At 38.9% G+C, this 14,894-nt stretch overlaps 1 protein-coding gene across 1 annotated transcript; it reads left to right on the forward strand.

The window, feature by feature from the left end:
* The first annotated feature begins 3,960 nt into the window (after positions 1-3,960).
* On the forward strand, positions 3,961-10,875 carry SLC7A13 (solute carrier family 7 member 13). Its single transcript, XM_064649694.1, has 4 exons — positions 3,961-4,785; positions 7,257-7,388; positions 9,078-9,442; positions 10,183-10,875. Exons 1-4 carry the CDS (start codon positions 4,062-4,064, stop codon positions 10,426-10,428), a joined length of 1,467 nt encoding a protein of 488 aa, XP_064505764.1. The 5' UTR covers positions 3,961-4,061; the 3' UTR covers positions 10,429-10,875.
* Positions 10,876-14,894: the final 4,019 nt, after the last annotated feature.

Consider the following 14,894-nt stretch of genomic DNA (forward strand, 5'->3'; position numbering starts at 1 on the left):
CTTCTTCCTGCCGCCTGGGATCGCCCCTCGACGGGACAGGGTTTATAGACCGGACTGCTTTGAATTCTTCTTGGGGGATGTTTGGGAGCTTTGGAGTTTTTTAGAGCTCACACAGTATTAAGAGTTCAACAGAATCACAGAAGCACAAAATATCTTGATTTGGAAGGGACCCACAAGGATCAAGTCCAGCTCTTAGCCCTGCAGAGGATCATCCCCAGGAGTCACACCATGTTCCTGAGAGTATTGTCCAAACACTTCTTGAACTCTGTCAGGCTTGATGCTGAGACCACTTTCCTGGGGAGCCCGTTCCAGTACCCAACCACCCTCTGGGTGAAAAACCTTTTCCTAATATCCATTCTAAACATCTGACACAGCTTCATGCTATTCCCTTGGGTCCTGTCACTGGTCATCAGAGAGAAGGGATCAGTGTCTGCCTCTCTGCTTCCCCTCACAAGGAAGTTGCAATGAGATGAAGGCTGCAATGAGGTTTCCCCTCCATCTCCTACAGGCTGAACAGACCAAGTGACCTCAGCTGCTCCTCATTCGACTTCCCCTCAAGGCCCTCCACCATCTTCCTTTGGACACTCTCTAACAGCTTAATATCTTTCTTCTATTGCAGTAACCAAAACTGCACACAATATTCAAGGTGAGGCCACACCAGTGCAGAGCAGAGCGGGACAATCACCTCTCTCAACTGACTGGTGATGCTTTGCCTGATGCCCCTCAGGATACAGTTGGCCCTCCTGGATGCTGGTTTACGCCACTCAAACCTCAAAGCCTGCCACTGTCTCAGGCATACTGGGCCTGGCCTGGGCTCAGCTGGAGTCACAGATTTCACTCTGTAGAAGAGGCGTTTCCTAATGCACTGAAGTCGTGGCAGTACTTGGAGCTTTGGTTTAGTTCTTGCCCATAGACCTGCCTGCGCAGGGTGCTGAAATCTGTAGCTCCCACCCTGGTATTTGTGCATGGCGTGACCTTCACTGGATCCTGAAGAGCAGAAAAATCCCGGCACTGTTGAGCTGCTGGGATGTTCTGCTGGCCACAACTGATGAATCTTGCTCACCTCCTTCTACCAGCTGTCAATGGGCCTGATGCACCCCAAGACACAGCTGACTCTTCTGGCTGCCAGAGCACTGATGACTCATATTCAACTTGCCATCAACCAGGACCCCCGGGTCCCTTTCCACAGTTCTGCTCTCCAGCGTCTCATTCCCCAGTCTATCAGTCTGTACACACAACCAGGGTTGCCCTATCCCTGGTGCAGAATCCAGCTCTTGTCCTTGTTGAATTTCATATCGTTAGTGATTGCCCAGTCCTCTAATTTGTCAAGGTCTCTCCGCAGGGCCTCCCTGCCTTTGAGGGAGTCAACAGCTCCTCCCAAATTAGTATCATCAGCAAACTTGCTTAGTATCACTTCGAATCCTGCATCCAAGTCATTTATGAAGATGTTGAAGAGCACAGGGCCTAGCAGAACCCCACTGGTAACTGGTGTCAGCCTGATGTCCCACTTCAGTATTACCCTTTGTGCCCTACCCATGAGCCAGTTGCTTACCCATCACATGATGTGTTTATCCATCCATTTTGTCCAGAAGGATCCTGTGAGAGAAAGTATTGAAAGCTTTACTGAAATCCAAAAACATTATGTTAGCTGGCTTCACTTGATCAATTGGGTGGGTTACCTTGTCGTAAAAGGAAATTAGGTTTGATAAGCAGGACTTTCCCTTCATGAACCTGTGCTGGCTGTGACCAATGACTGCACTGTCCTTCAGGTGTTTTTCAATACCTCCCGGGATAATCTTCTCCAATCACTGAAGTGAGACTGACAGGTCTGTAGTTTTCCAGGTCATCCTTCTTGCCCATCTTGAAAACTGGGACAATGTTTGCCAGCTTCCAGTCAATTGGGACCTCTCCAGATTCCCAAGACTGTTCAAAAATCATCGAGAGAGGCCTTAAGGATGACTTCAGCCAACTCTTGGAGTATTCTCTCATGAGTCCCATGAGGCCCCATAGACTTATAGGGATCCAGCTGGAGCAGCAGATTCCACACAAGTTCAGGGTCAACTGGGAGTTTATAATTCTCACAGCATGGTCCTGCAGCTCAGGCTATTTTAGCCTGTCATCTGTGTGAAGACAGAGCCAAAGAAAGCATAAAACATCTGCCTTGTCTATGTCCCTGTTTGTGAGGTGATCATACTCATCCTACAATAGCCCAATGTCATTTCTGCACTTTCTTTTGCCATTAATATAATTAAAAGAACTCTTTTTATTGTCCCCCACAGTACTGTTCAGCTTCAAATATAGTTGAGCTTTGGCTACACGAATTTTCTGCCTACAGCAATGAGCAGCATCTCTCTATTCCTCCCATGTCTCCTACCCTTGCTTCCATTGGCATACACCTTCCTTTTTGCCTTACCTCCAAAAGAATATCCCTGCTCAGCCAAGCCAGCCTTCTACCTTGTCTGCTTGACTTCTGACATTTTGGAATTGCCTGCTCCTGTGCCCTTAGGAGGTGATGTTAGAAAAGCGACCAGCACTGATGGACCCCAGCACCTGCAAAAACATTTTTACAGAAGTCTGTAGGACTTGTTATTTTGAAGATGAAAGTATATAGTGAGTGCCACAGTGATTTGGAGAAGATGGAAGAATTGTCTTATGGTTAAAAGCTGCTCTGGAGCTGTGGATTCTTTCACTGACCGTGCTGCATAGCTTTTGTGTGGTGAAGGAAATTCACTTTAGCCAAGTCATTGAAAAAGTTAAAAGATTACAGTCTATGCACATGCCTGTTTTAGCTAAAGGTCTTTTACATGATGGCATATTATATAAACCTAACTTTTCAGATTAATTTATTTTGTACTTGAGTGAAAATCCTATGTTTCAGTACTGATCTGAACCACTGTGTCTTTCACAGTTGGGCTCTGTGAAAGCATGAGTTCAGTTCATTGCATTACTGAGCTTTGACCTCTGGGACAAAACCGGTTCCGCAAGTTGAGTGACAAAAAGTAAGAACTTTTCTGCTACTAGTTTGGGAACTTAGAAAACCCTTAAGGTCCATGCTGAACTTCTTTTAGTTAGTCTCCCTTTCTGCCTATTTTACTCTACATATTTTAAAAAGAATAAATACGTTTTTTCTTGTACAAAAGTCATGGTTTTATGGCATATCCACATCTGATTAAAGAGAAGCTCCTTTTCTGTATTTTGAACACAAAATACACCACAAATTGTTAAATATGTAAAAAAACCCCAGTGGCTGCACCTTAAAAGACACAGGCCAAACTGGTGGGAATGATGACTCCTTCATCTTTCTGTTCAATAGCCCTATGCAGACAGTGAAAATGATAACACTGACTCTTCCCCTCACAGTAGTGTCCGAAGATTAATATCTTCTTAGGACATGTTTGGGTGCTATATTAATGGTGAGCGCTCAAGAAAAAGCTAGGAATAAACTGGTAATTTTCTTTCTAGTGCACTGTTTAATGAGTGAAGTATAAACAAGCTCCTGTGTATTCAGTGACTGATGAAGTTTTGGCAAAACATACTGGTGATCACTGGTTATCACTGTCAATTTTATGTATGGACAGTGGAAAAATAGTGCCAGGCTGTTCAACTAATGTCCACGTCACTGTCAATGACATAAGGAGGGATGACTTCTTTCTTCATGCTGTCATATCCTATCTCTTTCCCTAGGTCTGATGTAGAAGTCACATTTACCCATCTCTCGCTGTTGTCTCTGAAGACATACAAAAAAGAAATGGAAATCTGTTGATGAAAATCAGCTGAGAAATGAGCATTTGCTGTGTATTATTTGTTATACTGTGTTCTTTAAAAATACTTGCAGACCTCAATAATTTTCTGAAGTACATATTAAACCAACATGTACATGATTTGCCAGTGATTCTTGAAGTATTTGGTTAATCATCTTCACACAGAAGACATCAAAACCCAAAGTATGCTCTCTTTGCTGAATGATTAAGCCAAGCTCCTCATAACATTTCACTAGCAGGTAGGACCATGACAGACTGCTAACAACAAAGTGAATTCTGCTGTGAAAAAACAGAAAAAAAATGGGAAAAGGAGAAAGCGATGATTCCGAAGATATGCAAAGAAAAGAAAAAGCGAAGATTCAACTCAAAAGAAATATAGGTTATTTTGATGGGGTAAGTTTTATTATAGGAACAATTGTCGGGGCAGGTATCTTTGTGTCTCCCACAGGGGTGTTAAAGCATTCCTTACTCAATGTTGGCATCGCACTAATAATCTGGACTGCATCTGGGCTGGTTTCTCTGATGGGTTCCCTCTGCTATGCAGAACTTGGAACCTCTCTGCCCTTCTCTGGAGGAGAATATAGCCATATTAAAAGAGGCCTTGGATCCCTCCCCGCCTTTGTGTTTATCTGGACGTCAACATTTACCAAACCAGCATCAAATGCTGCTCGAGCCTTGCTGTTTGCTGAATACGCCACCCAGCCCTTCTATGGCATTTGCCCTCCACCAGAAGTGCTGAAAAAATGCTTGGCCTTGGCTGTTCTCTGGTCCCTGGGGATTTTGAATGGCTGCAGCGTCAAAATGGCTGCGTGGGTGCAGACAGTTTTCACTCTGCTGAAGATGATGGCCTTGTCTGTAATTGCTGTCGGCGGCGTTGTTCTCCTCATTGCAAGGCAAAAGGAGAGTCTGGCCAGATTTGAGGACTTGTTCAGCTCAGAGATCCCCAACGCTTCGCAGGTTGCTGAAGCCTTCTTCCAAGGACTGTACGCATATGGAGGCTGGTGGTCCGTCAATTATATGGCAGGTATCTCACTCCTCTTCTTTAGATTTTGTTCTGCAGTTGTCATTCTTGTGTTTCTCAACTTGTGTTGGTAGAACTTGTCTCTCCTTCAAGACCATAGGGTCTCTCATGTTTTATGCGAGTCCTGTGTTTGTTGGGGCTGGTAGAAGAGGCAGTGTTCCTCTCTAGGGAAGTTTCCTGCTTTTTGTCCAGTCTCGAAAATCAAACTGACATTTCCAATGGGGTACAAGAGAAATCAAAATAGTTAATTTAAAATCTTATGCATAAACAGAATTTTTCATACCTAAAAAATTTGCATTTTGTCCGTGTCTGTGCCAGTGTATTTTTAGGAAAGGATTAGGTTATCCATGCCAAACTATGTGCACATAGATAATTTCTATTTAAATATCTGTACCTTCTCTGAGGTTATGCAGTTGTTTTGTACATCGACAAATTAATTTTGAATTTTGTTAAAATTTAGCAATTTTATGGGATATATTTTCTTGGGAAAATAGAGTTTTGCACAGAAGGTGAAGAGAGATCTAAGGAAAGTGGTATAAATACTTTCATAGAACTTGTACTCAATTTCAAACACTTAAAACATTTTTGAATATCTATTTACTCACCCTATTCTATATCTGATGATGTGGCAATAAGAAATAGAGCAGTTTTTCATGAAACGTACAGAGATGATGTTCCTAATGTTAGTTATTCATGTCACAAATTAAATTAATAGAGTTTTATGATATGATCACATTTATGGAATTATGTTGGAAGCAGGTTGATATTGCTCTTATATCTTTAACCGTATGTATCCATTAACCTCTATCATGTAAAATATTAATTAAACTGCATGTGTTAAATGCATAACTCAAAGTTCAATGGTGAGAACAATGTGAAATTTGGTTAATGTTTAAAGAACTGACTGTTATCATTACAATCCAGTTATTCCAGCATTAAAAATGTGTTTCAATTAAAAAAAAAAGGTGACATAAATCAGGAAAGTATAGTTTTGAAATCTTAAGGATTCCTTAAAGACAAGCACTTGGCTTTGTGACCCTCAGAAAATACAAGACTGTTGGTAAAATATTAATTTATTTTTTGGTCAGTTAGCAGTACTAATAAATACCATACACTGGGCAGCACAGCTGTTTAGACAGATGCAACCTATGCAATAGTTCTGAATTGAACTGAGTTTCCTATTCTTCAACAATAACTTCATTTCTGTGAGCTTCAGCTAAAGCATCAGGTGCCAGCTGGATGGCAGGACTGCAGTGACCAAAGAAACAAATGAAAAGATAAATTTAAATTGGCAATTTTGGAGATTGTCCATTTCTGGGCTCAAAATTACCGAGTGTATTTCTTACATCTGAAATAAATCCAAAATTCTCTGATAGTCAGTATTTGAATTCTGCTGTTGTGCTCCTTCGGTCCTGGCTCTGTGCGCTACAGACAGCACTGGGACAGGCTCAAGGCTGATGTTCTGGGCAGAAGATAGGAATCGTATATTAAAGAGGAAAGAGATTTCAACCTCCTAAAAAGAGCTTAAGTAAGCTGCATGTTTGGCTTTTCACTTCTTCCTTCTTGTGAGTTATTGGCTGGTAATACGCAGGAGATCTTCTGTAAGTGCTGAGGGAAGTGAGGAGAGGGAGTGAGGGGAGGAGTGAAAGAGGTGAAAGAGTCCCTTTTTGATTGAGATGAGGATGAATTATTAGGCTTCTGGAAACCAGCTCCATCTTTTGTTGGGAATATCATGTGCTCAGGAATGTGTGCCAATGCCTGAATTATTCCCTGGCAAAATCTGGAATTTTTTCTTATTTGCTAAATATAGTTCTAAGCTATCGGGTTTAGCACTAAACAGTTTTCCTCCAGCAACTTTGCCCTGGAAAAGGTAATAATCATCGGTATCCAGCTGGGAATGGCCCCCTTTTAAAGACACTGCAATATTGCTCTTCTGTCTATACCATCTAGTCTTTTTTTCTACTTTTTCTGTATTTCCTGATATAAGGGCAAAGAAAAAGGTTTTGAGTAGGAATAGGCAATTACGAAGTTTAAGATCAGGACTCATGAGGTGATGTCAGAATAAATAATCTGGCTTTAGAGTCTCATGTTTAAGGTAGTGATTTACAAGTAAAGCTACCTGAAAATTTCTTACCAAATCAATTTTCTAATGTAAGTCAAATATGTGATTAATTAAATCAAAGAGAAATTATCAATCCTTCTGTAATCTTTTTTATCATCTGTTCATCCAGCACTCCTTCCAAAATAGTTAATAAATAGCTAAATAAAAATAAATTGTTTAAGAATCTTTGATAGTAGCCTATTTGAGAACAACCATAGCACTTCACAAGCAGCGTAATTTAGCAGCCATGATCAGGGATTGGGGTAGGACCTTGGTGTCAGTCTTGTCAAGCTCTGCACAGATTCACCACTGAAATACACTTGCTGAAGCTACACTGCTTGCTTTATTTGTCTTTTTAAACTGTATTTTTCAGAAGAGATGAAAAACCCCAGCAGAAATATCCCATTAACTGTGATGACTGCAGTTCCTGCAGTAATTGTTTTTTATTTACTGGTGAACATCTCATATCTGACTGTCCTCACACCTAAGGAAATTGTCTCCTCAGGTATGGATTTAATATTTTTTTAATTAAAAAGACGTGGTTCATTAGCATACCCATCTGATGTCAATGTACTGGGTTACTTCTTCTCACCTAACTTCACAGTCCAGAAGTTTGGGTTCATTCTCTTTTAACAGAGAATTCTTTAATTTTACTGTATGACACAAGTTCGACTGAATGCAGACAGATGTTATTAAATGTTGAAAATGTTGGTTTATATCTGCACTGGCCAAAAATTAAATCGGAAATGTATTAAAACCTGAAAAATCAGCTGAAAGTTAGGTCCTGAGTATAGCAACAACCTTAATTTTTCCTGTAGTTTTAATCCTCTCTCCTCCTTCTTTCCCTATCTCATAGTGTCTCAGGTTAGAGCCATTACTGTTTAGGAGGTGGACAAGTCTAACATGTTCAGTAATATGGAAAAGAGTATGGACACAAAAATGTAGCCATTTTGGGTGTGTGTTTGTGGGTTAGTCATGATAAATATTGTGATTCCTCAGAAGAGCCTATAAAAAAGTCTAGTGTATGTAAAGCATTTCTCAGATCCTGTACCAATAAGCCTTCTATGAAAAGGTCCAAGGGGAGCTGTATTTCATCTTGATTGTCCAAACAGCACCTTTTAAATCCCTCTGTAATGAGATTAGGCTGTCAGACCTTGCCTACAGGCATGACAAAAACCATACCTCATTTGGGCGGATCAATTATTTTTTTCTTGTGAAAACAGCTCACTAACATAAATGGAAGCAGTGTAGCTGTCATTCAGCAACTTTGTGTTATCACTCAGCCACTGTCAGGTTATCTGCTGGGAAAGATGGACATGTTTGCAGATCCATCCTACAATGAAAGAAGCAGCAAATATCAAACCATCCGTGAATAGCAGCTGCCCAGCTGGCATAACCAGCTCCATACATACCAGGAAGTTGTGTTTATCTATGCCAGTTGAGGAGATAGCCTTCAAACAACAGCTCTTTTTCAAACGTTGCTATGTGTTGCTGTGGCTTTTGTTCTTTCATTACATTTTTTTGGAGGAGGCAGGGTGTGGTGGGGGTTTTCCCCATCTCTAATAATTTCCTATGCTGTGCAGGTCACTGCAAGATCTATGTTCCTCATGGCATTTGGTTGTAGAAACACTACATATTAGTCCTCACTACAATATGGGCTGTAGTTAATTTCCAAGCAGTATTCAATATCTCTTGTTCAGAAATAATCTTTCACATTTCTCAGTTCTGCCCAAAGCAAAATCTCATTAACAGCACATTCGCCGACCCATCTCTGAATGTACCTGTGCTCCTGTTGGCAGTTTTGCTGTAACAGAAGACTGTGTCACCACCATGGGCGTGCTGGGGCCTAAGGTGTTCATTTACTTTCCTTGACCATGTGTGTGTGTTTGTGATGCACAGCTATGAAAGGCAGCTCTCTCCTGCTGGGCAGTCCATTACTGTGGTATTTGCCCCAGCAGGTTTACCTGGCTTGCTCTGGCAGGTAGCACTCCTAGCTGTCATTCTCCCAGGAAATCTTTAACTCATGAATGAAATACCCTTAGGATTAGATTACTGTTTGACTACTGTAATAAAAAAATACAGGCATTGCTGGTAAGTACAGGTGTTTCTTGCGTTTTAAATTTTGTTTCTGTTGAGTCTGTCAGCGATTCAGAACATGGTACCTGTACTACACTAATGCTTTTCTTTCTTGCAGTTGCTGTGGCAGTCACTTGGGCTGATCGAGTTATCCCCTCTGTTGCCTGGATCATTCCTCTCTGTGTTGCTGTCTCAATATTTGGTGCCCTCAACAGCAGCATGTTCACACTAGGTCGATTAAGCTATGCTGGAAGTCAGTCAGGACATTTACCTGTTTTAATATCCATGCTTAATGTCCACTCCTGTACTCCAGCACCAGCCATGATTTTTTCAACCACCATTGCATCCATTTTTATCATCCCCTCTGACCTTATTATGTTAACAAATTACTTTGGATTTTCTGCCTGGCTTATGATTGGACTGACTTGTGCAAGCCTGATTGTACTTCGATACCGGGAACCTCATCTGCATCGACCATACAAAGTAAATGGACCTAAATTGCAAAATATTTTTTACAGATTTGTTTTGAGTTGTGTGTAAAAGTTTCAGAACAAGTGCAAGTCAGAAGTGGATAGTTACGAAAATACAAATAATAATCTCTGTGCTTAGAGCCTTATTCAAAAACCTTGCTTCAGGGTAGAAGGAAGTGAAACAGATGGTCTGTACCCTGGAGAACTTGCACTTGAAAACAGGAGATGGTTATATGCAGAATGGGGGAGATGTGCACCAGATATGTACCAATGTGGAGCAGTACCACGAACAGTGTAGGACCCTGGCTGACCGTTCACAGTTAATTAAACCTTGATCTACTCTCATCTTTCCTGACACAACCATAGACATTATGGATAGGTTGAATTTCCTCTTAATCTAGTAGTTGGAAAGGTGGGTTAGAAGTGTATACTCATTGTGAAGGCTTCTTCTAGGCACCAGAATTAGCCCTCAGTGTCTTTTAGGAACCTGTAATATCATATGTCAATGAATGCATTTCAGGTACTGCCTATCGCTACCCCTTGTGATAGAAGGAGCTTTAACAAATTTTTTAGAAAGGATGCCTATCTTGTAGGCAATTTGAGGTCAGATGATTCTTGTCCTGAGTGAGTTTATAGCAGTGTGAGAAATGGTACTCTACTGTGGCAAAGAATGAGTTGTTACTCTTATGCATGAGGTGTAAAATCACAGTTGGTCTGTTTATTTCCTAAACCATTTTTTTCCTTTTCTTGCAGGTGTTTCTGCCAGTTCCATTTGTGATGGTGGCAGTGTCTTTCTTCCTAGTTTCAGCTCCCATAGTCTGGTCTCCCAATCTGCAATATATTTACGCTTTCTTGTTTATGCTGGGAAGTCTTATTGTTTATCTGCCTTTTATACATTTTAAATTGCATTTTGCATTTCTTGATAAAATTACTTGCCACTTACAGCTGCTGTTAGAAGTCTCTCCTGCTGATGGATCTGCTGAGGGCAAATGTGAATAATGGCAGATGTTGAATCCTGGCACAACTAAGAGCCAACACAGGATTTTGTTTAACTGAGAGTGTAAACAGTACAAGTTAGATGTTAGGTGTGAAAAACAGGTGTTCATGCATGTATAGATATATACATACATAGATGAATATACATACATCACATTCATATATGCATACATGCATTTATATATATATACATGCACATATATATATACATGCACATATATATATGTATGGGCATTAGCATAGTAAGTTAATACGTAGATATTCGTGTGTGTCTGTGTATATACATAATAGGTGCAAAGGATCTCTCTTAAACTTGTAAAATCTGTAAAATGCTCTCTCTTGCTCCTGAAAACACACTTAAAAGTTGCACATAGTCTTGCAATAATAAAAATGACTCAATTACAGCATACATAATTATCAATATTATAATACAATAAATGAGTAAATACATACTTAACAGCATCATATAAATATACTTTTAGAATCTGAACTAAATTGTCTGGATCATTCTTAGTTTGAAGTAGCTCATTTGTTAGAACTTCTGGTTTTAAAGTCTTTACACTTCTGTTCATCTGCTTTTTTTTCCTGAATTTATTTTCAATAAAAACCTTTGAAGAACATCATAAAATTGACTGAGACCTTTTTTATCCCAAGAAAACAGCACATGGTGCATCTTTGCTCTTTTAGACCAGAACATAAAAATTCAAGGTGAAATCTTACAAAGCATCAAGTAAGGCAGTAAGAATTATTTATATTCTTTATCTCAGCAATAAAACTAAAGATATGTGGATTACTTTACTAAATTGTTTACATATTAGCATTAACATTACTTTATTCCTTGCTTTCTTTTTGGTGTTATTGTGAAGTAAGAGCTTTTTTAGGCCTCCTCGCCTCCATTTTTATTATGTTTATGAAAGCAAGACAAATTAATTATTTTTTCTTTTGATAATTGGTCCATATTAAGTTCACTGAATATTTAAAATTAAAAACAAATAACAAGTACACAGGAAACATCGCGTACTTAAGTGATTAATTTATTAATATATGTTGGTCTTTTATAATTACGAAAGAATTACATATGTAAAGTGTTTTTTCAAATCTGTCGATGAAAGCTCCGCGACACAACCAGCAGATGGCCCCAGACTGACATCTCTCTAACACAATGATACTCTGGTCTGCTGGATGTTGTATTGGTGAAACAGTTTTATAACACAGTAGAATGAAAAAATTCATGCTAGAATATTCGATTCACCGATATATCAAAATTTTAGAGGTCAGAATGATCGATAAAATCTTTATTTGTAGGTACCCTAAGTACAGGGCACCCATCAATAAAGCTAGGAACCAACTGAAGGTTTAAGAGGATTTGACTTTGCATTGGAACGAGTCCCCAGATGCAAACAAGTACATGAAAAAGTGGCTTTTCTTATAGGTGATGGTGTACACAGAATGAAATTTATACCTTTTAAAATTATGTAGGAAGAAAAGTCCTTACAAGTGAGAGAGCAGTGAATACAGCTGAGCTGGAGACTGGATCCTGCTGCTGAAAGCAAGGCAGGAATCAATGTTTAATTTCACTCAATAGTGCTATTGGAAAAACATTTCTCTTGCTATTTAAATTTTAAAAATAATGAGACTCACTGACATTTTATAGGAGCAGTATTTTAAGACCTGAACTGTAAAAGGAAGGAAGGATTTTACTGTGACCAAAGCACCCATCAGTGATTTGTAAATGCAGGCGTGGCAGTGCCACAGATTTTCAACTGAGCTTGATCAAGTAATTTATTTAAACCCATATTTTAATATGTAAATAAAACCTGGAAGTCATAAGGGAGAAAAGTATATGTGCTAATACTATTGTGTTGTAGACTAGATGGTTAGGAAAAGCAACCATAAGGAGAAAGTTGCTCAATTGGATGTGTTATTTCTATGTAATTCTTGTCAGTGTATCTACACTTTAATCCCATAATGAGTTGGGTACCTAGTGATCATATATATCAGGATATGTTTGGGTAATTGGAGCACGTATCTGTTAATGATACAAACTTTGAATGTAAACCTTTAGCAGTTTCAAGAAATTAGGGAACTCAAAAGTCCCATTGAAATGTAATATGAAATAAATTGCATCTATCTGTAATGTGAAGTAGATAGTTTTTCTTTTAACAAAAATCTAGGAGATGGCACATAAACAGGCATGTACATGGTTCTTGCCAAAGGATCAGTGAAAAAGAGAACGTTTAGAACAGGTCAGAATTAAAAATGTCCATGCAAGCTTAAGCCCCTCTGTGAAGGCACCTTTTGATGGCCCTGCATTATCAGATCATAAACTATTCTTTTATATACCCTTACCTCACTTATTGGATAGAATGGATTGGTGCCCAGGTAATTCACTATTAATTTCCTCCCATTTAAATATGTGACCTTGCACCTTGTTTATCGCTATCTGCTCAGATGCTGCTCTTGACAAACATTGTTAACTTCTTACAGACTTTTTTATGGTGTTACTCATGGCAGCACCTGACCACCTCACAAACAACTACTAATTTGTCTTTTCCCTCATGAGCTGAGACAGTAGTATCATCTTTGCTTGCAGAAAGTGAATTAAGCTGATGTGTAGGTTGCACAACAAGTGCATTTTGTGTTGTTCCCTGAAATCCTTCAATTCATGTCAAACACCTGAATAGAGAACCATTGATGGAGATCCAGGTTCAACTATGGATGTTTCTTCATCTTAGGAAGCAGGGCAAAGAGCTAGGGAATCAGTGAACATACATCTTATATGGCTGTTCACACACCATATACAGATTTCAGTTTCCATTCTTTCCATCTTTTGGATGGAATAAAGGAAGTATGGCCAGAATTGCTCACTAACTTTGGTTGCCTAAGATGGGGTACCTTAGACCTGATTTTTCACAGTAATTATTAAGTTCAGATTTCCTATAGTCCCCTGGAATTAAGTTCCAAGGATAATAAAAAAGGAAAGAAGGACAAATTATCACAGTCACTTTGGTTTAGTGGAACAGCAGGTATCCTATAGCTCAACTTCTGACTAACTGGGTGGCAGCTGCAATTCCTTTAAGACCTACAGTCTACTAAATGTTAAATTAAAGCTATGAGATTTTAAAATTCCACAAATCAAGCTGGGAGGATTTAAAATTTGATATAGAAAATAAGGAAAACAGAAATAATGACAATTTTTAAAAATTATGGTTTAAATTATTCCAGTATGGCCCTGGAATTTATAGAGAAAAAGAAGTTTTAATTCTTCCAGGCAATACTCAAGTTCCTAAATCCAGCAACCATTCTGCAAATGCTACCTCATTCACTAAATCAAATTCCTCTTCTACAGTGAATGAGGGATTGGCTAGCTCACATTTAGCATCTTCTTCAACACAAATTGTTGACTTATTCCCAAATCTGAGTGCCCTTACTAAATGACCCACTGTTTGGAAAGGGACTTACACAGCTGGGCTGAATTAGCATTATAAAAACAATCACAGATATGGTATTGCTGATCTCCTGAATATGAGTCACTGATGTTCTCTTAATGCAGCCTTTCTTTTGCCTGAGTGTTTTAGAATGCTAAATCACAAAGAAGCAAATACACTATTAAATATATAAAGATTTCTTATTGTTGCTGGATCATTCTATATTTCCGAGCAGTAAGCATAAAGGAACAAAATTCAAATTTATAACTTGTATTAGCTACTCTGGCCAAGAGCAATTCAATATTTTAATATTATGGCTTCTTTCAGTGACACTAGTTGATCTCCCTTGCTTTCCTACTTGAATATGTCTAAGAAAATGCTACATGGAAGTGTGACTGTTTTAGTGTTAGACTATTGCATGCTTCAGAAGTTCAACCTTAAAACAAATAAAGATAGAATATGTATATATTTGCTAAATAGAGATAGAATGTGGATAATTTTTTTCAATACTATACTGGCCCATTTCGACATGTAACCTCCCTAGCTGTTTTTATAGGTTTCTAACACAATATTTGTTATTATGTCTGCATCACCTGGGGTTTTTTTGTTATCTCCTTAAAAAGACAACGTAAATATCAAATGATAATCAGTCTTATTTTGAAAATTACGTGTAGTTATACATCATGCTAAGTCCATATGTGCTGAACTGCTTTACCAAAAAAAAAAAAAATTCACTCTGAGGCAAAACCCAGCAATTGTACAGAAGAAACAAAAAAACCCCAGCAATGGGGTTCTCCACATCTTATTTTCCACATCTGCTAAAATGGAAAGAATTGTGTTTTAACAACTTACAGGTCAAAGAGTAGTTGCTTGTGACCTCTTCTGAATCACAGTTAGAAATTATTCTTGTCATTGCCCTCTGTGTCTTATTCCAAGTGCTGGGGTATCTTGGGCATCCCCAGTTCTTGCCGGCTTGATTTGGAGGAGTAAGAGCTATATATGTGCTTCAGGAACTTTGAAGCTGTTTTTATTCTGCTTTGG

This window comes from Pseudopipra pipra, chromosome 1 (assembly GCF_036250125.1).
Source record: "Pseudopipra pipra isolate bDixPip1 chromosome 1, bDixPip1.hap1, whole genome shotgun sequence".
NCBI classification, from domain to species: Eukaryota; Metazoa; Chordata; class Aves; order Passeriformes; family Pipridae; genus Pseudopipra; species Pseudopipra pipra.